Below are 23508 nucleotides of genomic sequence, written 5' to 3'. Positions count from 1 at the left end.
TCAGTCCAGAAACAATGAGCACCTCTTTGAAATGGTTGATGTTGAAACCCGTCGTTAAAAACAGCCAATGAGAGTGGACCATTCTGAGACTACCTTGGTTGGACGTTGGATAAAGAATAATCTGTTACCTGGGAGAAGCTGAGGCTCTGTACGTCTGCTCCGTTGATCTTCACTATAGCGTCCCCCGCTTGCAGCGAGGGGCAGTGCCTTCGATCCCAGACCCTCCTCACCACCGCCACCTGACCACCTTGCCCCCCCGCCGTCACGCTGAACCCCAGCCCCCCACTCTCACTGCGCCCGAGGGCCACCGGTACAAGCTCCCCACCAGGAGCTGACCCGGGCGCCGCCGCCGCCCCAACGGGGAGAACCAGCCCCGGGTTTCCTCTGGAGGCCGGGGAGGGCGCCTGGTGATTGGCTGGACAGCCATTAAAGCCGCATGGCGGAACGTCTCTGGGTGGAGTCAGGGGGGCGAGGGAAGTCTGGGGCATCGGCGGGCGCTGCACAGGAGCGCCAGGAGGAGTTGTGGAGGAGGAGGTGGGGTTGTTAGTGGCGGTGGGGCTTGTGGAGGTCTGGAGGAGGAGGCCCGTCTCTGGCTGAGAGAGGGGCAGTTTGGACAGAGCGTTGGAGGACGAGGAGGTGATGGGGAGCGTGGAGAAGGATATGGGGAGCGTCGACGTAGACAGGTCGCTCTCAGAGGACTTGGAGCTCTGATGGTGGAGGGAGGAGGAGGAGAGGGCGGGGAGAGTGCTGCTGTTGTAGCGAATCAGAGAAGACCTGCGAGGAGGAGGAGCAGGAAACAGATGGTTTAAATGCTAATTTATTATTTCAAGATAATAATTATAATGCTACTGATTCTACAACTACTACTATTAATACCCTGGTTCCAGACCTAACACTGATGCTAACTAAGGCTAACACTGAAGCTCCTCTCACCTTCGTGTTCCAGCGTTGGACAGGCCGCCATCAGAGTCGCTGTGATTGATGGCGCCTGTCCTCTCTGGAGGGGGTGGTGGACCCAGTGGGGGGTCAGGGGAAATGGGCGTCGGCGGGCCCGTCAGCCCGTTCGTCATTGGCTGAGCAGCGTAGGAGGGCGGGGTTTGGCCCTGTCCTGGATTTGAGAGTGAAGGACTTAGTGATTATTAAACAGAAAGATGATGGTGAATCAATAGATTATAGAATATTAAACTATCTGTATACATTAAACACATTAGTTGTCCATCTTATTAAACACATGAAGGAAAGTTTCATGGATAATTATTTGAAGCGTGACGACCACCCTTTCTGGGTCATCTTTCTGACCTGGCGTGCTGCCGTTGGCGTCCAGCGTCCGACTATAGGTGAGGTGTGTCAGGCCACGGTTGATGTTGGGGGGCTCGCTGCGAGTCTGTGGCTGTTGAAAGGGTTAAAAAGGTCAGATACAAAGAGTCGGGGTCACTGTGCAACGGTAAATAGAATATGAAACGCACCGTGTCCAGACTCTGTTTGGGACATCCGTCGGGGTTATACAGCATCGGGTATCCTCTCCTCAGCACCACGTCCACGCTCTGACCCATCGGCACCGACTTCAGCATCTCCACCACCTCTTTATGAGAGCGACCCAACACACAGCTGTCGTTGATGTAGACCAGGATGTCCGCTGGAGGACCACAAACCAGGAGACTCAGTCAGTCTACAGCTTCTTACATCATAATCTGACATGTTCAGTAATGCCGGGTTCACACTACACGAGAATCAAGCTGATTCTGGGGCCTGATTCCTCCAGACTATTGTCAGCAAAGCCCTGATTGTTTGATGGTTCTAAAGATTATCTTTGCAGGTATTCCTGTGTTGTGAGGTATGTCGAGAGTGTTTTTTACATCCACCAATCGGCTCAGAAGTCCATCCTGGCACCAATTTCAAATCATAAATATTAAACTTGTTCAATATGTACGATGGGATCTCCTGTTGTGTGTGGGGAACCCCGAGGACAGCCGATGACGCAGTCACGTGGGAAAGAACGATTGCCAATTGGGAACCAAGCTGACTGAAGAAGGAAAGACAACCACCGCCGTCATGGCGACCACGGCTAATGCATGAGCTAACGCAAAATGTGAAGTAAGATGGAGCTCAGAAATGGAGGACCAACTTGTTGATTTGTGGCAAAAACACGATTGTTTATTTAACGTGTCACCATGACTTCATCCATCCATCCTTTGTCAATTTTCAGTACAAAGTAAAAACTAACATAACTAATTCTTCCTGCCCGTCGTCCGCCATGTTTGTTTACACTAAAGTCACGTTTGATGGCGAGAGATTTTGTGAGATTTCCGTTTTTTTAATGGGGACTCTTGTTGTTGATGCTGGATTCGAAGGAACACGAACGAAAAAACCTTTTTATCAGACATATGAACCGTTGTGTGAGGAGACGTTGGTGATATTACTGTTTGTATTACTCCAGCTGCTGTGTCTCTACTGAACAGCTTTCTAGTGTATGTCCACTGTGTTCTACTTTTTCTCTCTGATGTTGAACAGCGTTCAGTGTTCAGGAGTTTTCTGCTGAAACTCTGCTCTCGTTCCCAGCAGTGTGTGTGTGTGTGTGTGTGTGTGTGTGTGTGTGTGTGTGTGTGTGTTACATTCCTGACTATTTATCCTCAGTGCACGTGAGCAGGTCTGACTGTGGGAGAGAAAGGAGGCTGTGTGTCGGACAGATTAAAGAGAGTGTGTGTGTGTGTGTGTGTGTGTGTGTGTGTGTGTATGTGTGTGGATTAGTTGTAGATCATGAGATTGTGTCTCAGCTCTTTATTTTTCTGAAACAGCAACATAATCCTCCAGAGAGTCTCTGTTTCATAACCACTAAATACACTAAATATATCACAACAGAACCTCCAGTAACAGTACTGTTAATAACTGTGATACTGTAGTATTATCATTAGTATCAGCCGTATTAGCAGTGGTATCAGCAGTATTAGCAGTAGTATCAGTAGTATCAGTAGTATTAGCAGTGGTATCAGTAGTATCAGTAGTATCAGTAGTATTAGCAGTGGTATCAGTAGTATCAGTAGTATCAGTAGTATCAACAGTGATATCAGTGGTATCAGTAGTATCAGTAGTATTAGCAGTGATATCAGTGGTATCAGTAGTATCAGTAGTATCAGTAGTATTAGCAGTGGTATCAGTGGTATCAGTAGTATCCGTAGTATCAGCAGTGGTATCAGTAGTATCAGTAGTATTAGCAGTAGTAGTATCAGTACCTGTGTTGAGTGCTGGCGGTCCCCCAGGTGTGACGCTGTACACCTGGAGGAACTCTCTGGGTCGACTTCCTCCGACGATGTTGAAGCCGAAACCTCGAGGACCTTTAGACAGCCGAGTGTGGATGGAGTAACCCTTCAGCTGACTGGGCTGCTCCGTGAACTCTGGGACTGAGACAGGAGAGGACAGGTGAGGACAGGAGAGGACAGGAGAGGACAGGTGAGGACAGGAGAGGACAGGAGAGGACGGGTGAGGACAGGTGAGGACAGGTGAGGGTGTATTCAGTGAGTCTCTTCATACAGTAGCTGTCGTTGAGAGACACTTTAAATGTAGAGATATCCTGACTTCAGTCAAGAAACACTGGATCCTACATTTCCCATAATGCACCTGGTCTGAGTCTTTCATTAGAGCCTCACTGCCTGTATACAGAGACATCTTTCAAACTCTACACCTACACTGTTAAGAGCTTTTACTTCAGTAAAAGTACACAAGTATCATCAGCAAAATGTGGTATACAAATGACACATGTGTGGTAAATAAATACATAAATCGAAATACTAAATGATAATAATAGTTGTTAAATTTAACAGGAAGTTAGAGAGTCTGTGCTGCCCCCTGCTGGCTGCTGCTGTCAAAGTAAAAGTCCTTTACACACTAACAGGAAGGGAGTTCTTCTGATCCTCAGCAGCAGATTACAAACTAAAAAACAACTTCCAACCGGGAAAATATGTACATATTAAAAATATAATATCATTCACATCAATCACAACTTTTCCCTTGTAAGATACTTTTGTTTATAATGAAAGTAAATGTTATAAACCTCTACAATAGTCTTGTAATTCAATATAAACCATAAAATAACGATAAATTCATGAATAAAAACATAAATATAAATTAAATAGAAACATAAGATAAACAAAATAAAATTCTAATAAAATAACTAAAAATCAAAAGAAATTGTCAATAAATATGAACTTATTACACTTAAATTAATATAATAAAACAAATTTAAATACATTTATCTGAACAAACCAACACCAGTTAACAGTGAAGCAGCAGTAGGTGCAGCGGAGTAACTTCAGATAGATAATTGATCAATCAAACTGACAGATAATCAATGAATCAATCAATCAGACAAACAAATCGACTTACGTTCTGTAAAGGGAGTCGACTCTTTGCTCTGAGTTCGAGGATCCAGCCAGCTGGTCGTCTTTGAGTTATGACTGAAAGAGTGACATCATCATCATCATCATCATCATCATCATCATCATCATCATCATCATCAGTCTAAATACATCCACAGTCACAATGAATCCTGGGTAATGTTGGAGCAGTGGAATTCATCAGAACATACAGTAACTGTAAGTTAAAATTCAGTGTTTTCTCTTCCTGGTTTTTATAAATCTTTCCTTTTAATAAATTCAGGAAACACTCAGTGATGATGTCACAGTTGAATCTGATGTCTGACTTTACAAGTGAAGGAAAACCTACTCATTAAATTCATCCATTGAAACTAGTACGAGTACTGGTTCAGATAACGAGGCTTTTTTTAAGGATAAAATCATTTGTACGTACCAGACTCCATTAAAACATTACATTTTAGGCTTTAACATCATTTAAGTGTCCACCGCTCACATAAATATATTTTTCAACGGTCAGAATCAAAGAAATCAATTCAGCTGAGACCAAAATAAAATAAAAATGTGATTATTGATGTTTTTAATGAATCAATCACCATCAGTAATCATGACTCACTCAATGTAGTACGGCTCTCCTGAATCACTGAACGCCAGCTCCCAGTTTTCAGGCAGCGGACCTTCTCCTCCTCCTCCTCCCCCTCCTACTCCTCCTACTCCTCCTCCTCTTCCTCTCCCTACTCCTCTTACTCCTACTCCTCCGTTCTCTATTCCTTCCCGACTCCCCACCGTCGACTCCCACGATTGGCTGAGAGGCAGGATGGTGGGCGGGACTCCGGCTGAACCTGCTGTGACAGACAGACAGTGTGTGTGTTAGGAGTTTAATTAGAAAACAAACTCACCTGTATATGTATATATATATATATATATACATATATACTGTATATATGTGTGTATATATACAGTATATACTGTATATGTGTGTGTGTGTATGTACCTGACAGGCCGCTGTCCTCTTCACTGTTGTCTCCTTCCTCCACAGCCTTCTCCAGGTTACTCAGAGACTTGCTTCTCGTCCTGAAGTTCCTCAGCAGGTTTCGGTGTTCCTGGTACGTGATTGGTGGACTCTCTGGACCGATGTGGACCGGCCGGGGCGTCCCGTAGTAGTTGCCTGTGATTGGACAGTGAGAAAAGGAAAAAAAAGGCCCTCATTTACTTTTACATTTCAATATTAACACAGTTAATATAATATAATATAATATCATATAATATTATGTAAATTATATTATATTATATTAACAAAGTTAATATAATATAATATAATATAATGTAATGTTAAATAATATTATGTTAAATTATATTGTATTATATTATATTAACACAGATAACATAATATAATGTTAAATTATATTATGTTAAAGAACATACTATAATATAATATAATATAATATAATATTGTATTATATTATATTATATTAACACAGATAATATAATATAATATAATGTAATGTTAAATACTATTATGTTAAATAATATATTATAATATAATATAATATTATATTATAATCAGATTATTATCAGATATTATAAAGATATAGAAAACTAGTTACTAACACAAATAACATTTACATTTAAAAATATAACAATAAGGAAGAAAAACAAAACAGGAGGGAAAAAAGAGAACTGGAGAACATAAAATAAAATAAATAAAAACCACAACAGGAGAGAAATAAATAATCTATAAAAGATAAATATAAAGAAATATAATTACAAAAAAAAAAATGTTGTTATGAAAGATGGTTTTGAACCATCAAATGAAAATAAAATTCAGTTTGAGGTTTTACAGACCCGACTCTGCATCGTCCCTTAGTTTAGTGTGAACAGAGGTATTTCTATTTTAGTCTCATTAATCCGCCAGATTAACAGAGCGAGGCAGGTTGAAGGATTAAAGACAGAAGATCCTCTTTTTCTCCCAAATACTGTTACAAAATTCATCACTTTTACTCCACACTGTAAAGAAGTAGCAGTGTTTTCCTCCCTCAGGGTGTGAAAACACAGATGTTTTTACTCCTTTATAAAATGACTTGTGCTCTCACAGAGTCGGCCATTTGTCTATCAAATCCACTGGTGGAATGTAACTAAGAGAGGTAAATATTCTACGTGTCTGTGTTGTGTTCTGTTGTTTTGTGGCTCCGATTATTCATTGACAACATAAAGTTGTTGTTTTATTTTGACAGGTTTTGACAGGAAACCATTTCCTCCACACTATAAAGAGAGTCACTCTATCCCATACTTAAAAAAATCTGTTTGACATAAAATGTAAAAATCACCCTGTCTCACTGCAAAAACAACTTGATCAGAGTAAAAACACTTTATCGCCCACTGTAAAAAATCCCTTTATTCCACATGGTAAATAAGGACCTTATTCTACACTGCAAAAAATGTTTTGTTTAATTAAAGGGACAGTCGCACCTTTGAATTTGCCGCTCTCCAACAGAGCTCCAGACTCCTCCAGAGAGAAAAACTCCTCGATGGACACAAAGTTGTAGTCCACACCTGAGATCTCCCCGTCCCGAGGCTGCCTCGTCGTACCTGTGGGGGCGTGTGGGGGGTGGGGGGGAACACACACACACACCATGATGTCATCACAGAGGGACAGAGATGTAGTCACAGGAAATGGACTCCAACACAGAGAGGTGAATACATTAAAGTCCTCACTGTAATCAGAAGAGCTCTCACTCTGTCACTTTGTGCTGTTGAGACCAAAACTTTGAATATTCCACTCTGTGTGTGTGTGTGTGTGTGTGTGTGTGTGTGTGTGTGTGTGTGTGTGTGTGTGTGTGAGTGTGAGTGTGTGTGTTTGACCTACAACACTTCACACACTATCTCACACTGTTTAAATACCTCCAACACATGTTTAGTCCACTTCCTGTAATCATTAACAGAAACTTTATTTAAATCCAGAGGACAGAAACCTGCAGCTGCTCAGGTTGACCTTTGACCTCCAGCTCTAACATCCATTTAAAGAAACATACCGCTGTTTTTCTATTTCCAGTTTTCACTACAAATCCAGCATGTACTTAGTGGGCGTGGAGTACAAGTCAACCTCTCAATGGACTCTGTAGACTGGGACCAGGATCAACGGGTATTATATTAACCCCCTGAGACCCGACCGACTTTACTGTCTTTCAGAGGCTGCAGCAGGTTCAGTTTTAGAGCTAGAGTGAAGCTACTGATATCATATGAAACTATAAAATCTAAGGAATCTCTGTGTGCCATATCATACTAGCTTGTCAAGAAGGAGGCTAAATGACGCTCCAAAATTACATTACATTTTGGCGAAGAACTCTGACCTCTGGATGTGTGAATGACAATGGTATCTATCCTATTCTAAAATGGTGTATTTGAATATTTCTGCATACTGGAGTCCCTAAACAGTCTTGAATTACATAAATTGGGTATCACTGTAAAGCTGAGACTCTTGTGGATCCAATGAGCTCAACTGTATTCATGTGTGATGATGTTAGTCCTCATAGGACACCATTTTTTTAATTTGACCTCACTGTATAAAATGACCTGTGGTGACCTCTAGGATAATCACAGCCTCATGAAACTTTACAGCCACAAACTAGAGACCTAGAGCATTCAGAGGATGGATGGCTTTCCTAGTTAAATTGACAATAGGGGGGTTTCTGAGCAGTTACCAGAACAGAAGTGCTCGCCATTCAATCATCAAAAAAAAACAATTCTTGCAGAATTTTCCAAATGTCAAACGTTTTTGATCCTAAATCACAGCATGGCTTTATCTATGGTGTTCCTCAAGGTCTTGGTGTCTTAATGTTGTATTTTGAAGGGATTATTGATCATTTTTATCAATTCTCGAGTGGTAAAAAATGGTTAAATTTAGCACCAAATCTGTGTAACAAATGGTATCAACCCAAAAATTGCTGCAACAACTTATGAGACATAATAGAGCACGAGGATGACCATCATATACTTCTATCATAATGTTCTAAACCCTTATACATTCACTATTTATTTTAATTCATTAATTCATGTTTATTTCTGATTCATGACTATAGAACAACTTGACACACAGTGCTGAACTGCGTCTCAAATTAATCTTCCGGTTCCCAGCTTTCAGATGAGGTTCATCGTCTATCGTGGGTCTCAGGGGGTTAAAGTGTCTGTGTGTGTGTGTGTGTGTGTGTGTGTGTGTGTGTGCGTGTGTGTGTCCAGGTGTGTCTTACAGGGGACAGCTCGCAGGTACAGGTTCTCTCTGATGAGCTGCTGCAGCTGACTGTCCATGGAGCCCGGAGTGAAACACTTACTGAGGTACAACCTGAGGTCCTTACAGAGGGACGAACCTGACACAAACACACACAGACAGGATATGATGTCATAGTGATGTCATCAGATTACAAACGTCTCTGGAAGCGTTAGTAAACGCAGTACATGTGAGGGTTCCTGGACAATGTAAATAATAAACACTCGTCAACACATGAAGAAAAATTTACTTAAGATGCTTTTTCCTTCATGGAATTTCTTATTTTACAGGAAACTCTACATCCCTCACACACAGCTGCTGGCCTTCACAATAAAATCAGGATTATTTTCATTAATCTGCAGATTATTTCCTTCATTAATCGATTAATCATTTCATCTATGACATGTCTGAAAATAGTTTGAACTGTCCATTATAATTCCACAGAGCCCAACAAAGCAACAAACCTTCTCCGAGGAGAAACTGGATTATAAAACAAATAATAAATTATCAAAATAGTTGCTGATCAATTTTCTGTTGATCGACTAATGGATTAATTCTCTAAAAATCCCTCTGTGATAAAACCATAAAACACGTCAAACATAAATCAATAATCTAAATAAATCAAACAGATGTAGATGTTCACCTGGTGAGACCGTCTTGATTCTGATTGGATGAGGACAGGAGTTGAGGACTCCTCTGACATCACCGAGGGTCATGCCTAACACGGGCGTCCCCCCGATCTCTAAGATGATGTCGCCCACAGTGGCCCCGCCCCCGTGAGCCGCAGTGACGAAAGGGAACTCGCCGTAGTCTGCCCCGCCCCCGATGGCCAGACCCAGCTCTCCTGAGCCGCCGCCCAGCGGGACGAAGCTCTCCTGCACCTGGAGGACAGACAGGGAGGACAGGAAGTGACCTGACTGAGACGCCGGAGCAGAAGTTCACGCCAGGTATCAAGAAATGAAGCGTTACCTTGGAGCGCCAGTGCAGCTTCTTCACCGTCGCTTTAGACATGTCGGTCGAGCTGCAGGCAGGAAGAAACAAAACAAGTTACTGAGCACGCTCAGTAGCACACCTGGTTTTACCTGCTGGTCACACAACACACCTCTAACGGTCAACTGGCTCACATCTGCACCTCTTTACTTCCTTCCTTCCTTCCTTGTTAGAGGACTCTTTTACTTCCTATCTATCTAACTAGGATGCTTTTTAACCTCCTTGACTCCTACCTCGGACATTTCTTTACCTCTTTGTTTCCTAAGAGAGTTCTTTTACTTCCACTCTATCTAACTAGGACACTTCTTTACCTCCTTGCTTCCTTGTTAGAGAGCTCTTTACCTCCTCTCTAACTATGAAGCGTCTCCTTCAGTAATAGACCGTGTTGTTATGCTTCCTGTGGTTTTAATTGGTCTCCTAGCAACAGAAACATGTAGTGATGAAATGTTTAATCAGCAGAGAGCTGCACAGAACGGTTCTCCGTCTTCTCTCCGTGTTCTCCATCAACTCATCCACTCTGCTTCAGTCTCACTCAACGGCAGATGGTGGCAGACCACAGGGAGCCACACACACACACACACACACACACACACACACACACACGCACACAATACACACACACACACACAAAGATACAAACACAAATACATGCAAACCAGCCACGGATACCATTTCATTTATACACAATCAAACCTCCAGGGACACATAAACACACACACATACACATACACACACACACACACACACACACACACACACACTGCTAGACAGCGTACAGTAAATATGGAGGAGCATATGTGAAGGTGGGAGTCAGAGAAGAAACAAACAACAAGGAAGCTTCCCCCCTGAGCAGCGATTCAGACAATCTGACGCTTTACATTTAACTGATGATATCAGATCACGAGGAAGGAAGTAAGGAGGTGAAGAAGCTCCCTAGTTAGGTAGTGAGGAGGTAAAAAGCATCCTAGTTAGGTAGTGAGGAGGAATAAAACACGTTATTACGTCATGGAGGTGAAGAAGTCAGTCCCTAGTTAGGGAATAAGGAGGAAAGAAGGAGGTAAAGAAGCCCTCTAAACAGGAAGTGAGGAGATGAGAAAGGTTTACTCTTTTCCTACATAATTAAGAAGAAGACGCCTAGTAAGGATTCTTGTGAGGTAATGAGGATGTAGCCTCCTAAGTAGGAAGTAAGGAGGCAATGAAAGGAAGATTTTGTAGTAAGGAAGTACAGAGTTAGAGTGGCAACTAGCTCCCTAGTTAGGTCGTGAGGAGGTAAGAAAGCTTCCTAGTGAGGTAGTGAGGATGTAAGGAAGCTTCCTAGTTAGGTAGTGAGGAGGTAAAGAAGCTGCCTAGTTAGGTAGTGAGGAGGTAAAGAAGCTGTCTAGTTAGGTAGTGAGGAGGTATGGAAGCTTCCCAGTGAGGTAATGTGGAGGTAAAGAAGCTTCCTAGTTAGGAAGTGAGGAGTTAAGGAAGCTTCCTAGTTAGGTAGTGAGGAGGTAAGGAAGCGTCCTAGTTAGGTAGTGAGGAGGTAAAGAAGCTTTCTAAGCTTCTTTGTTAAGCAGTGAGGAGGTAAGGAAGCTTCCTATTGAGAAGGTAAGGAAGCTTCCTAGTGAGACAGTGAGGAGGTAGTTATGAGGAGACGAGGAGTGGATCAGGATCTAGTGGCATCTCTCCGTCTCTGACAGGAAGTGGAGTGATAGCCGTCACAGCGTGATGTCGACATGTGCTGCTATTAACACGTCATTAACAACTGCTCGCTCGCCCGGCTCTCTCTCTGTCTGGCACCTCGCTCACGCGTCAAAATAAAAGACTTTAACAATGATTCAGTACGTGTGTTTGTGTGTGTGTTTGTGTGTGTGTTTGTGTGTGTGTGTGTGTGTGTGTGTGTGTCGTACCTCTACAGGTGGATGGTTTGGGTCGGAGTGTGTTCCATGTCTCAGTGTCTCTCTCTCCTCTGTTTTCCCTTATGTCTCTCTCTCTCTCTCTCTCTCTCTCTCTCTCTCTCTGATAAGGCTGGTCAGAGTTCAGTGTGATGTTAGTCAGAGTATGTTCAGGGAGTGGACTGTTTTACTCTCTTTATATAAACTGTTTGAAGGTATGTGTGTGTGTGTGTGTGTGTGTGTGTGTGTGTGTGTGTGTGTGTGTGTTTCAATCAGAGATCTATATGTGACCTTCAGTGAGTGTTTGGGTGGAGTCCTGGCAGAGCATGAAAGCAGAAACCACTACGGCTGACTGTGATTGGCTCAAACACTCATGTCAATCAAGACAGCGATGATGTCATGAGTTACTTTAATGACAGTCAACGGTCATTTATTCCGAAAACAAAGAATTTAACTTGACACCATCACTGGCAGCAGGTCTTCGATACGTTTCCCTCAACATAACAGAGATGTAGTTTAGTTGTGAGGAACGTCGTTCAGTAGGAGACAGGACTGGTTCCTTCTTCAGCTCTCTGAGACGATGAAAACATTCAAATTATTAATGTGAGAGTAGATTTTACAGATGTGAGTGTGAGTGGATTAATATTCATCAGGTCACATGTAGGTCAGCCACTACAGAGATCCTCTACTCCTCTACTCTACTGTACAAACGAGTATGATGCTTCACTCTGGCCTCATTCTCTTTGTTTTCTGTCCCACTGTATCTAACCTAGTTTCATCCTCTGTCTGTGTGTGTGTGGATGTCTGTGTGTGTGTGTGTGTGTATGTGTGTCTAATGAAGCTGCAGATCTTCAGACTCGCTGTAAACCAGCAGTAATGATACAGTCAGACTGGGAGGAAATAACTCATACTTTTTCTTGTTATTTCTGCGCATCACAGTTCACACTGTGGTGATGATGATGATGATAATGATGATGATGAGAGCTGACGCGTCAGCAATATAATAGGATTCTATCAGACCTGATTAGACTGAACTAATGATTATTTTCTCCATTAATCGATTGTTTGGTTTGTAAATACATTGTAAATACATTTGCTGCGTCTCTGATGGAGAACAGGAAGTGTTTTTAACGGTACCATTTTTTACAGCGTACTCAGTAATGCGTCCCAGAGGGCCGAGCTGTCAGCATCAGACAGAGTCGGTTCACCTCCAGGCTCGTAGCAATTGTCTCAAACACAACCCTCGCTCCTCTGGGAGTTGTAGTCTTTCACATCAAAGATCTGTAGTCCTTGAACGTGTTACCTGAGAGATGACTGAACACAATGAGCCACGAAGGAGATTCTTCTTCACAGCAAACGGAGCGTTTAATCATCAAACACACCTCCGCAGGCTAAAAACTACTCATTCATGCTTCTCAATTAAAAGTATGACCTCACGTCTCCATCTGAAATCAAACCGATCTAACGTGACCTGACAACACTTAGCTTAGCATAAAGGTCCCTGTTCTGTAACAGCTCTGTAACCAACACGTCCTCATTCCTAAACAATAGAATAGGTCGACATATATCAGCGTTGGAGAGAACCAGCGACAGGCGCACGGTGCCTACGACTAACGTTTGTCAGTTAAAATAAGTAAACATTGACTTCTGGTTTTTCACGGGACAGCGATCTCCTGGGTCAAAGTCCTCGTCCATCCTTGCCGACCTCCTCCCTACGGGGACTTCACTTCGTCACCTGACTTCACGAGCACTTGCTCTGAGCGTTAATATTGCTGCGGTGTGAAATGACATGCGAAAAGCAAAATGTGTAGCGATAACAAAGAATGTACGGTATATTGATAAGAAGTGACAGTCAATTGTTCATTCCATTGCAACATCAGCGCCCAGCAGCAGAGCTATGCTTCCGCCATTTTGATCTGAAAGCGACTACCGGACGACAGTAAAACATCCGCCTAAAAAGTGCCGTACAAAATTAAAACTATACTATTTCTATTCTATTGTCATATTCTACTGAAATGGCATGTGTTGACAAAAAAAAACACAAGTTTCGTCTCTTTGCTTCTCTACTCTTTGGCGAGAACACGAGAGAGTCTAATGTCAGTTTGTGGTTCACTCTAATTCTTCTTCTCTGCTCTCATGTTTCTGTGTTCAGACAGCTCCAGGTCAGAGGTCAGAGGTCAGAGGTCACTGCACCCTGGCAGGACAGTAGCATGTGAGTCTGGAGCCATGATGATGATGAAGATGATGAAGACGATGGAGGAGGAAGAGCAGCTCTGTGTTGTTGCTCCCTGTCTGGTGACACTGAGCGTCTCTGACAGAAGCTGTCAGTCTGAATCTCTCTCTGATGACATCATCACCACACGGGGCAGAGCTAACGATGATGTCATCAGCAGGGAGACGAGCATCAACTCTGCTGGTTTCAGGACCTGAAGCTCTGTGAAACGTTTTACTGGTGTTTATGAATGAAACAGGAAGTAACCTTATATGGGCATTTTAGGGGCGTGATTTATGTTAATGATCTCAGGAACACAGCAGGTGACCTCCGTCAGGCTGAAACGAGTCTGTTGATTCACAGTGATTTAGATTCATTAATGTCCTCAGTGTGTCTCTTGATAGAGAGGAGATGGAAACACACTTTAAAACGTCAGAAAATAACAACATGAAACATCCAGATATATTAAACACTGTTCAGGTGTTTTAGTTCTGAACAGTGAAATAGATTTAAAGTCTCCTACAAATCTTCAACATAAATGAATTAATAAAAAATAAATGCAAACATTAATAAATACATAAATAAATATAATGGAAAATCAAATAGGAGTAAATAAATAAGGGAATTAATACAAAGATAAATAAAGAAGCACATTAAAACAGAAATGTATGTCACATTAATGGCTACATTTATTTTAATATTATTTTGCTACATTTAAATATATATATATATATTTATTTATTTATTTATTTATCGAATCATTTATTTATTTTTTATTTTTTTTATTTGGCAGGTTCCGTCCTCCATACTCTAGTGGTGGTGCAGCCAGAAGACTCAGTGAACACCAGAATCATTCTGTCCTATGTCCTTTTCTAACCACTTTTCCTTTCCTAACCACTTTTTCTTTCCTAATCACTTGTCCTTGACCTGGATGAAAAAAGTTGTGAGGTGAAGGAAAGGTGTGAAGGAGGTAGGAGAAGACGGCTGCGGTGCTCAGAGAATCAGACCAGGCTACGTGGTGATGATGATGATGTGACGGCGGATGTTACCGACGTGGTTAAGATGGACGACTAAAAGACGTCTTGGATAGTTTGTGCGTTGTTTCATGCAGGCGATATAAAAATATAACTTTATTACCGGGGTTGGAACTCAAATAAAAAGTAACTGGTTGTCAAATGGAGACTGGTTCAACTGGTTCAACTGGTTCCTGTCCACTCATATCACAGTCAGAATGAGAACATCCTCCTCGTCATGTTGGTCGTTTTTCTTGAACGGACAAATGCCGCAAGGAATTGTGGGCCGGCATCATCCCCTTTCCTTTGGTAAAGGATGGTCCAGTGTTCCCTATGCTAAAGAAGCATTGAAGCGCCTTTCCTTAGCATTTAGAGGATTCAAACAGCTCTTATCACGGCTGACACTCAGTCAAAAACACTGTTCCACCACAGACTGGGTTTTAATCTAGAGTCTGATCCAGGTCCAGGTCCAGGTTCAGGTCCCGGTCCACCACAGCCCTGACAGGAAGCAAAGCTGAGTCTGAGATGTCCTAAAAAGGCCACCGTACAGAGGATTAAACCTTTGATTTATGTAATAACATGACGCATCATTTAAAAGATAATTTGGGTGGAAATTTTACTGGGAAAATGGTAATTTAGCAGTTAGAATAAAGTAAATATTCACTGATTATTTGTTTCTTACTGGACAAATTGAAGCCACATTAAATATATTTGAATAGTTGTCACAGCTGAGCTGCTGCTCTCTGGATTAACGCAGTAATTACTTTGACTGAATGAATGAATGAAGTGAACCCATTCAACGGTGTCTTTATTATGTCCTCCTCATTAGTGCCGTAGTGTTCAGTGTTGATTCAGCGTCCTGGTTCAGGTTAACGTCAGTGTGTTGGAGCAGGTATCAGATCAGACTCTCTTGTTTGTTCGTTCACATTCCTCAGAGAGTTTCAGTAATCTGCTGGTTAAATATTAACAACGTCCTGCTCTGAAACACACTCTCACTGTGTGTTTTAACTGGCTTCACATATCCAACCAGACTCCATGTACTTTATGACTATTTCACTACTCAGTGGACGGACTGGTAGTGGTGCTCTGTCATTAGCACGTTAGCATGTTAGCTTGTCAGAGACGTGCTGTAAAGTTTCTATTTATTAGTGATGATGTAATCCTTGATGTCTTCATGACATTTTAAACTATGTACTTTAATGCTGTTATGGTTCGTCTCCACAGAGACGTTTTTTTGGACACGTGGGATCGTGTCGCCCAACAGCAGAGTTACGCTTCCGCCATTTTGGACTGAAAATGACTACCAGTAAAACATCCGCCTAGAGAAACTACAGTGAGCAGCTGTTTTAGAGAATCACTGATGAAACTATTTGTGTTTTTAAAGATGTACGTCAACAGTAGGAACCAATGGGCGACAGACAGGAAGACAGACAGTATTGAGAGACGGACTACCAAAGTGTTGGTGATGATATCAAAGAACGTATATTGATAGAAGTGAAAGTCAATTGTTCGTTCCATTGCAACGTCAGCGCCCAGCAGCAGAGCTACGCTTCCACCATTTTGGACTGAAAGTGACTAACAGATGCCAGTAAAACGTCCGCCTACAAAGTGCCGTAAAAAAGTAAAACAAAAATATTTACATTCTATTGTCATATTCTAACGAATGGCCTGTGTTGAACAATAATATATTATAAATATAATTAGCGGTTTCAGTCCAAAATGGTGGCAGCTGATTACCTCCTCCTCCTCCTCCTCCTCCTCCTCCTCAGTAACAGACCTCCTCCTGCTTGTGATTATCTCCTCCTCGTCCTCCTGGTTATTCACCTCCTCTTAGGTAAGAAACAACCTCCTTAATACACCTTCAAAACCTCCTCTTCTTCATGTACCATCTACAGTCACCTACAGCTTCATACTGTAACCAGCTGCTGCTGCTGCTCCTCCTCCTCCTACTTGTCCTCCTACTCCTCCTCCTCCACAGGAAGAATTAACATGTTGCTCCTCATTAAAAAAAACACTAACCTCTAATAACACATCCTGCGCCTCCTCAATGATAAACCTCTAATAATAGCACCTCCTCCTCGTTAACATCCTGCTCCTCCTCAGTGATAAACTTCTAATAATAGCACCTCCTCCTCGTTAACACCCTGCTCCTCCTCAGTGATAAACTTCTAATAATAGCACCTCCTCCTCGTTAACATCCTGCTCCTCCTCAGTGATAAACTTCTAATAATGGCACCTCCTCCTCGTTAACACCCTGCTCCTCCTCAGTGATAAACCTCTAATAATGACGCCTCCTCCTCGTTAACACCCTGCTCCTCCTCAGTGATAAACTTCTAATAATAACACCTCCTCCCCGTTAACATCCTGCTCCTCCTCAGAGATAAACCTCTAATAATAACACCTCCTCTTCAGTGATACACCTACTCAGGTATGTTGTAGTGACTTAATGCACCTCCTTCTCGTTAACATCCTGCTCCTCCTCAGTGATAAACCTCCAGTAATGACACCTCCTCCTCGTTAACATCCTGCTCCTCCTCAGTGATAAACCTCTAATAATAACACCTTCTCCTCGTTAACATCCTGCTCCTCCTCTCTGATGATAGCACCTCCTCCTCGTTAACATCCAACTCCTCCTCAGTGATAAACCTCTAACAATGACGCCACCTCCTTGTTAACATCCTGCTCCTCCTCAGTGATAAGCCACCAGTAATGGCACCTCCTCCTCGTTAACATCCTGCTCCTCCTCAGTGATAAACCTCTAATAATGACACCTCCTCCTCCTTAACATCCTGCTCCTCCTCAGTGATAAACCTCTAACAATGACGCCACCTCCTTGTTAACATCCTGCTCCTCCTCAGTGATAAGCCACCAGTAATGGCACCTCCTCCTCGTTAACATCCTGCTCCTCCTCAGTGATAAACCTCTAATAATGACACCTCCTCCTTGTTAACATCCTGCTCCTCCTCAGTGATAAACCTCTAATAATGACACCTCCTTCTCGTTAACATCCTGCTCCTCCTCAGTGATAAACCTCTAATAATGGCACCTCCTCCTCGTTAACATCCTGCTCCTCCTCAGTGATAAACCTCTAATAATGACACCTCCTCCTCGTTAACATCCTGCTCCTCCTCAGTGATAAACCTCTAATAATGACACCTCCTCCTCGTTAACATCCTGCTCCTCCTCAATGATAAACCTCTAATAATAGAACCTCTTCTTTAGTGATACACCTACTCAGGTATGTTGTAGTGACTCATTAATGCACCTCCTTCTCGTTAACATCCTGCTCCTCCTAAATGATAAACCTCTAATAATGGCACCTCCTCCTCGTTAACATCCTGCTCCTCCTCAGAGATAAACCTCTAATAATAGCACCTCCTTCTCGTTAACATCCTGCTCCTCCTCAGTGATAAACCTCCAGTAATGACACCTCCTCCTCGTTAACATCCTGCTCCTCCTCAGTGATAAACCTCTAATAATAACACCTTCTCCTCGTTAACATCCTGCTCCTCCTCTCTGATGATAGCACCTCCTCCTCGTTAACATCCAACTCCTCCTCAGTGATAAACCTCTAACAATGACACCTCCTCCTCCTTAACATCCTGCTCCTCCTCAGTGATAAACCTCTAACAATGACGCCACCTCCTTGTTAACATCCTGCTCCTCCTCAGTGATAAGCCACCAGTAATGGCACCTCCTCCTCGTTAACATCCTGCTCCTCCTCAGTGATAAACCTCTAATAATGACACCTCCTCCTTGTTAACATCCTGCTCCTCCTCAGTGATAAACCTCTAATAATGACACCTCCTTCTCGTTAACATCCTGCTCCTCCTCAGTGATAAACCTCTAATAATGGCACTTCCTCCTCGTTAACATCCTGCTCCTCCTCAGTGATAAACCTCTAATAATGACACCTCCTCCTCGTTAACATCCTGCTCCTCCTCAGTGATAAACCTCTAATAATGACACCTCCTCCTCGTTAACATCCTGCTCCTCCTCAATGATAAACCTCTAATAATAGAACCTCTTCTTTAGTGATACACCTCCTCAGGTATGTTGTAGTGACTCATTAATGCACCTCCTTCTCGTTAACATCCTGCTCCTCCTAAATGATAAACCTCTAATAATGGCACCTCCTCCTCGTTAACATCCTGCTCCTCCTCAGAGATAAACCTCTAATAATAGCACCTCCTCCTCGTTAACATCCTGCTCCTCCTCAGTGATAAACCTCTAATAATGGCACCTCCTCCTCGTTAACATCCTGCTCCTCCTCAGAGATAAACCTCTAATAATAGCACCTCCTCCTCGTTAACATCCTGCTCTTCTTCAGTGATAAACCTCTAATAATGGCACCTCCTCCTCGTTAACATCCTGCTCCTCCTCAGTGATAAACCTCTAATAATGACACCTCCTCCTCGTTAACATCCTGCTCCTCCTCAGTGATAAACCTCTAATAATGGCACCTCCTCCTCGTTAACATCTAATAATGACACCTCCTCCTCGTTAACATCCTGCTCCTCCTCAGTGATAAACCTCTAATAATGACACCTCCTCCTCGTTAACATCCTGCTCTTCTTCAGTGATACACCTCATCAGGTATGTTGCAGTGACAACATTAATGCACCTCCTCCTCCTCCTTTCACCAGCTGTTATAGTAACACTATATAAAGATGTAATAACTGTTTATTAATGTATTTATCAATAACTCCTCCAGAGGAGGTGTCTGCTGGATACCACATAGGAAATGGTAATACAATAAAAGGAGGTGCTACTTCTCCCTCTCTAATAGCACCTCCTGTCCAGTAATACCAGCACATTAACACTCACTAATGCACCTCCTCCTCCTCCATCTATAGTTAGTCCTGTCCAGCAATATAGGCCTGCACCTCCTTCTCCTCAGTAATGTTTACTCCTCACTTTGTGCTACTTCCTGATCATTCACCTCCTCTTTAATAAGAAATAACTCTACTTTACTCCTCAATACAGCTCTAATAGCACCTCCTCCTGTCAGTGTCCAATACACCAGGACACCTCCTCCTTAACAACCTGCCTCCTCATGTGTGTAGATGCATGCACCACCTCCTGATGAATGCACCTCCTCCATCAACTCCTCCATCACCTCCTCCATCAGCTCCTCCTGCTGCTGCTGCTGCCGTTCATTAACCGGTCAGAGGAGACAAAGAGCAGCTCCACCATGTAAACATCACTGATCCCAGAGCAGCTGCTGGTTCCCAGTTTACACGGTGACAGATGATGAGACGTTCAGGTGCAGAGAGGATGGATGGAGGATCTGTGTGTGTGTGTGTGTGTGTGTGTGTGACCGACAGCTCGCTGCTGCTGTGGCCGGCCAGCAGGCTGCATGTGTCGGCTGTGAGTGAATGTGCTGACGGAGCCGTTTGAACCTGCAGGAGCAGAAACACTCGAACCGGGTTTCTCGGTCAAAACGGCCGAGAAACATGCAGCCCAGAGCCTCAGAGCCTCATGCACACAGACACGGTTAAACCCAGCTGGTGGTTCCGTTACCTTCATTGTTCTGCCGTGGTCCTCCGGTTCTCCAGCACAGCACCGTGCGACGCGTTAGAATCCTCTCCGGGCTTTTAGTGTATTGATCTGATCCCTCCTAGGTGCTGCTGCTGCTGGTGGTGGTGGTGCGTGCGTGCGTGCGTGCGCGTGCGTGCAGAGGGGTGCGCGTGCATGCGTGACAGTGCGTGATGTCCACTGCAGGTAAAAATGCAAAGCGATGAAAGGTTGAAGATCACACACACACACACACACACATGCACACACACAGCAGGCGTGTTTCCGTGCAGTGTGTGTGTGCTCGTGCGTGTGATGGCCGCAGGTAGCTGCAGCAGCTTTAATGGAGCTTTACTACACAATGACGAGTTAATGTCTCTCTACCATCCCTCTCTCTCTCTCTCTGAGGCAATAAGGAAAGAGAAGTGATGATAAAGGAAGTGTGTGTGGATGGGGGGGGGGGCGGGGCACCAGGAAGGAAGTGATGGAGCTCCTCCTTCAGAGGGAGGAGTCTGTGTGACGAGGAGGGTATTCAGGGTGATGGCTGACATCAGCATGTGTGTGTGTGTGTGTGTGCGTGTGTGAGTGTGAGTGTAGTAGATTTGAGCGCAGCCAGAAATACTGAAGTCAGGAGTCTGACTCCCATCATCAGAAAATTAACTTTGGTCAGTTGTGGCCTGAAGGTTAGAGAAGCAAGCTAGTGACCGGTTCACTCCCCCCGGGACCGACAGGATAAATCTGGGAGGGGAAAGTGAAGAAGCAGCGATAGTCTCTCCCTCATTACCACCACTGATGTGCCCTTGACTAAGGCTCTTAACCCCAAGTGGAGCTTCAGTGGAGCTGCTCGGTGGCCGGCAGCAGATCAGACTGTGGTTGTACTGGGCAGGTTCCAGGTGTGAATATGTAACTGTGTGTGAATGTGATCAGGGCGTTCCTGAAAGAGAGAGCACTGCTCTGAGTGAACCTCCCTGAATAAATAAAGGTAAATCAAAAGGTAAGTAAAGGAAGTTCTCCATCCTCCTGTCGTTGTCGTTGTCGTTGTCGTTATTGTCTGTGTTGTTGTCGCTGTCGATGTCGTTGTCGTTGCCATTATTGTCTGTGTCGTTGTCGCTGTCGCTGTCGTTGCCATTATTGTCGTTGTCGATGTCGTTGTCGTTGCCGTTATTGTCTGTGTCGTTGTCGCTGTCAATGTCGTTGTCGTTGTTATTGTCTGTGTCGTTGTCGCTGTCGCTGTCTTTGTCGTTGCCGTTATTGTCTGTGTCGTTGTCGCTGTTGATGTCGTTGTCGTTGACGTTATTGTCTGTGTCTTTGACGTTGTCGCTGTCTTTGACGTTATTGTCTGTGTCGCTGTCGCTGTCGTTGACGTTATTGTCTGTGTCGCTGTCGTTGACGTCATTGTCTGTGTCGCTGTCGTTGTCGTTATTGTCTGTGTCTTTGACGTTGTCGCTGTCATTGACGTTATTGTCTGTGTCTTTGACGTTGTCGCTGTCATTGTCGTTATTGTCTGTGTCTTTGACGTTGTCGCTGTCATTGACGTTATTGTCTGTGTCGCTGTCGTTGTCGTTATTGTCTGTCTTTGACGTTGTCGCTGTCATTGACGTTATTGTCTGTCTTTGACGTTGTCGCTGTCGTTGTCGTTATTGTCTGTGTCTTTGACGTTGTCGCTGTCATTGTCGTTATTGTCTGTGTCTTTGACGTTGTCGCTGTCATTGACGTTATTGTCTGTGTCGCTGTCGTTGACGTCATTGTCTGTGTCGCTGTCGTTGTCGTTATTGTCTGTGTCTTTGACGTTGTCGCTGTCATTGACGTTATTGTCTGTGTCGCTGTCGTTGACATCATTGTCTGTGTCGCTGTTGTTGACGTTGTCGCTGTCGTTGTCGTTATTGTCTGTGTCGTTGACGCTGTCGCTGTTGTTGTCGTTATTGTTGTTGCTGTTGTTATTGTTATTGTTATCGTTGTTGTTGCTGTTGTCGTTGTCATCGTTGTTGTTGTCTCTGTTGTTGTCGTTGTCATTGTCATTGTCATTGTCATTATCATTGTCATTGTTGTTGTCTTTGTCGTTGTTGTCTCTGTTGTTGTTGTTGTTGTCATTGTTGTCGTTGTTGTCTTTGTCAATGTTGTTGTTGTTGTGGTCTGAGCCCCAGCAGTTGGTGTTGGTTTGTCAGTCTGAACGTGTTTCAGTCTGAAGTCTGGTTTCAGGGTTTCAGGGTGTTTCAGGTCTTTGGAACATCAGACACCCTCCACGGGAGACCCATCCCGACCCGTTATCACTCCCAACTCATCAAATACCGCCGTTTGGTCAACGTTCCTCAGTATCAGAGACTGACACATGGACGCATCCGTAAGCAACAGTATGTGACGATTCAGGTTTTTAACTAACTCCAATGTAAACCCACCCACAGTGTTATACGACGGTCGGAGAAAACAAACAAACAAGTCGGTCAAACAAACATGAGACTTTCATCCAGGAGACCAGCGTTCGGGTCCAAAATGGTGGCAGCTGATTACCTCCTCCTCCTCCTCCTCTCTCATCCTCTTCTTCTACCTCCTCCTCTACTCCTCCTCTTCCTCTCTCTCCTCCTCCGCCTCCTCCTCTCCTGCCCCTCCCTCTCCTCCTCTCCTCCTCCTCTCCTCCTCTCTCTCCTCCTCCGCCTCCTCCTCTCCTCCTCTCCTGCCCCTCCCTCTCCTCCTCTCTCTCCTCCTCTCTCTCCTCCTCTCCTCCTCCTCCTCTCCTCCTCTCTCTCCTCCTCCTCCTCTCCCTCCTCTCTCTCCTCCTCTCCTCCTCCTCCTCATCTCCTCATCCTCTCTCTCCTCCTCTCCTCCTCCTCTCCCTCCTCTCTTTCCTCCTCTCCTCCTCCTCTCCCTCCTCTCTCCTCCTCTACTCCTCTTCCTCTCTCTCCTCCTCCGCCTCCTCCTATCCTCCCCCTCTTTCTCCTCCTCTCCTCCTCCTCCTCCTCCTCTCCTCCTCCTCTCTCTCCTCCTCTCATCCTCCTGCCCCTCCCTCTCCTCCTCTACTCCTCTTCCTCTCTCTCCTCCTCTCCCTCCTCTCTCTCCTCCTCTCCTCCCCCTCCCTCTCCTCCTCTCTCTCCTCTCTTCCTCTCTTTCCTCCTCCTCCTCTTTCTCCTCTCTCCTCCTCCTCTCCTCTCTCCTCCTCCTCCTCTCCCTCCTCTCTCTCCTCCTCTCTCTCCTCCTCTCCTCCTCCTCTCCCTCCTCTCTCTCCTCCTCTCTCTCCTCTCTTCCTCTCTTTCCTCCTCCTCCTCTCTCTCCT

At 44.1% G+C, this 23508-nt stretch overlaps 2 protein-coding genes across 7 annotated transcripts in view; both read right to left on the bottom strand.

Moving 5' to 3' along the window:
• The window catches only part of magixa (MAGI family member, X-linked a), a 37584-nt gene extending 16945 nt beyond the window's left edge, over window positions 1-20639 (bottom strand). For 2 of the 6 annotated variants that reach the window (XM_037772764.1, XM_037772765.1), the window contains exons 1-13: window positions 20247-20639; window positions 9601-9652; window positions 9275-9512; window positions 8615-8731; window positions 6837-6956; window positions 5362-5535; window positions 4984-5212; window positions 4381-4451; window positions 3231-3398; window positions 1467-1636; window positions 1300-1390; window positions 934-1108; window positions 129-774 (exon numbers count right to left, since the gene is read on the bottom strand). In XM_037772764.1, the coding sequence (XP_037628692.1) occupies window positions 129-774; window positions 934-1108; window positions 1300-1390; window positions 1467-1636; window positions 3231-3398; window positions 4381-4451; window positions 4984-5212; window positions 5362-5535; window positions 6837-6956; window positions 8615-8731; window positions 9275-9512; window positions 9601-9642 (2241 nt within the window). In that variant the 5' untranslated portion in view covers window positions 9643-9652; window positions 20247-20639. Of the gene's footprint in view, window positions 1-128; window positions 775-933; window positions 1109-1299; window positions 1391-1466; window positions 1637-3230; window positions 3399-4380; window positions 4452-4983; window positions 5213-5361; window positions 5536-6836; window positions 6957-8614; window positions 8732-9274; window positions 9513-9600; window positions 9653-11513; window positions 12269-20246 lie in introns of those variants that run through there. The other 4 variants (XM_037772763.1, XM_037772760.1, XM_037772762.1 and 1 more) reach the window with 4 other exon arrangements.
• Window positions 20640-21840: 1201 nt separating this feature from the next.
• LOC119489237 (glycosyltransferase-like protein gnt13) lies at window positions 21841-22571 on the bottom strand. Its single transcript, XM_037771427.1, has 2 exons — window positions 22478-22571; window positions 21841-22373 (listed from the first exon to the last, which is right to left on the bottom strand). The coding sequence occupies exons 1-2, from the start codon at window positions 22569-22571 to the stop codon at window positions 21841-21843; spliced, it is 627 nt and encodes a 208-aa protein (XP_037627355.1).
• Window positions 22572-23508: the final 937 nt, after the last annotated feature.

Source organism: Sebastes umbrosus, chromosome 6, assembly GCF_015220745.1.
Source record: "Sebastes umbrosus isolate fSebUmb1 chromosome 6, fSebUmb1.pri, whole genome shotgun sequence".
Classification (NCBI taxonomy): Eukaryota; Metazoa; Chordata; class Actinopteri; order Perciformes; family Sebastidae; genus Sebastes; species Sebastes umbrosus.
This window is presented reverse-complemented; position numbering and strand designations above follow the sequence as displayed.

Coding starts and splice junctions, on each gene's coding strand:
- LOC119489237 (XM_037771427.1), bottom strand. CDS start 22,571: ATGTGTCAGTCTCTGATACTGAGGAACGTTGACCAAACGGCGGTATTT. Junction 22,374..22,477: donor GGATGGGTCTCCCGTGGAGG/GTGTCTGATGTT, acceptor GCTGGGGCTCAG/ACCACAACAACAACAACATT.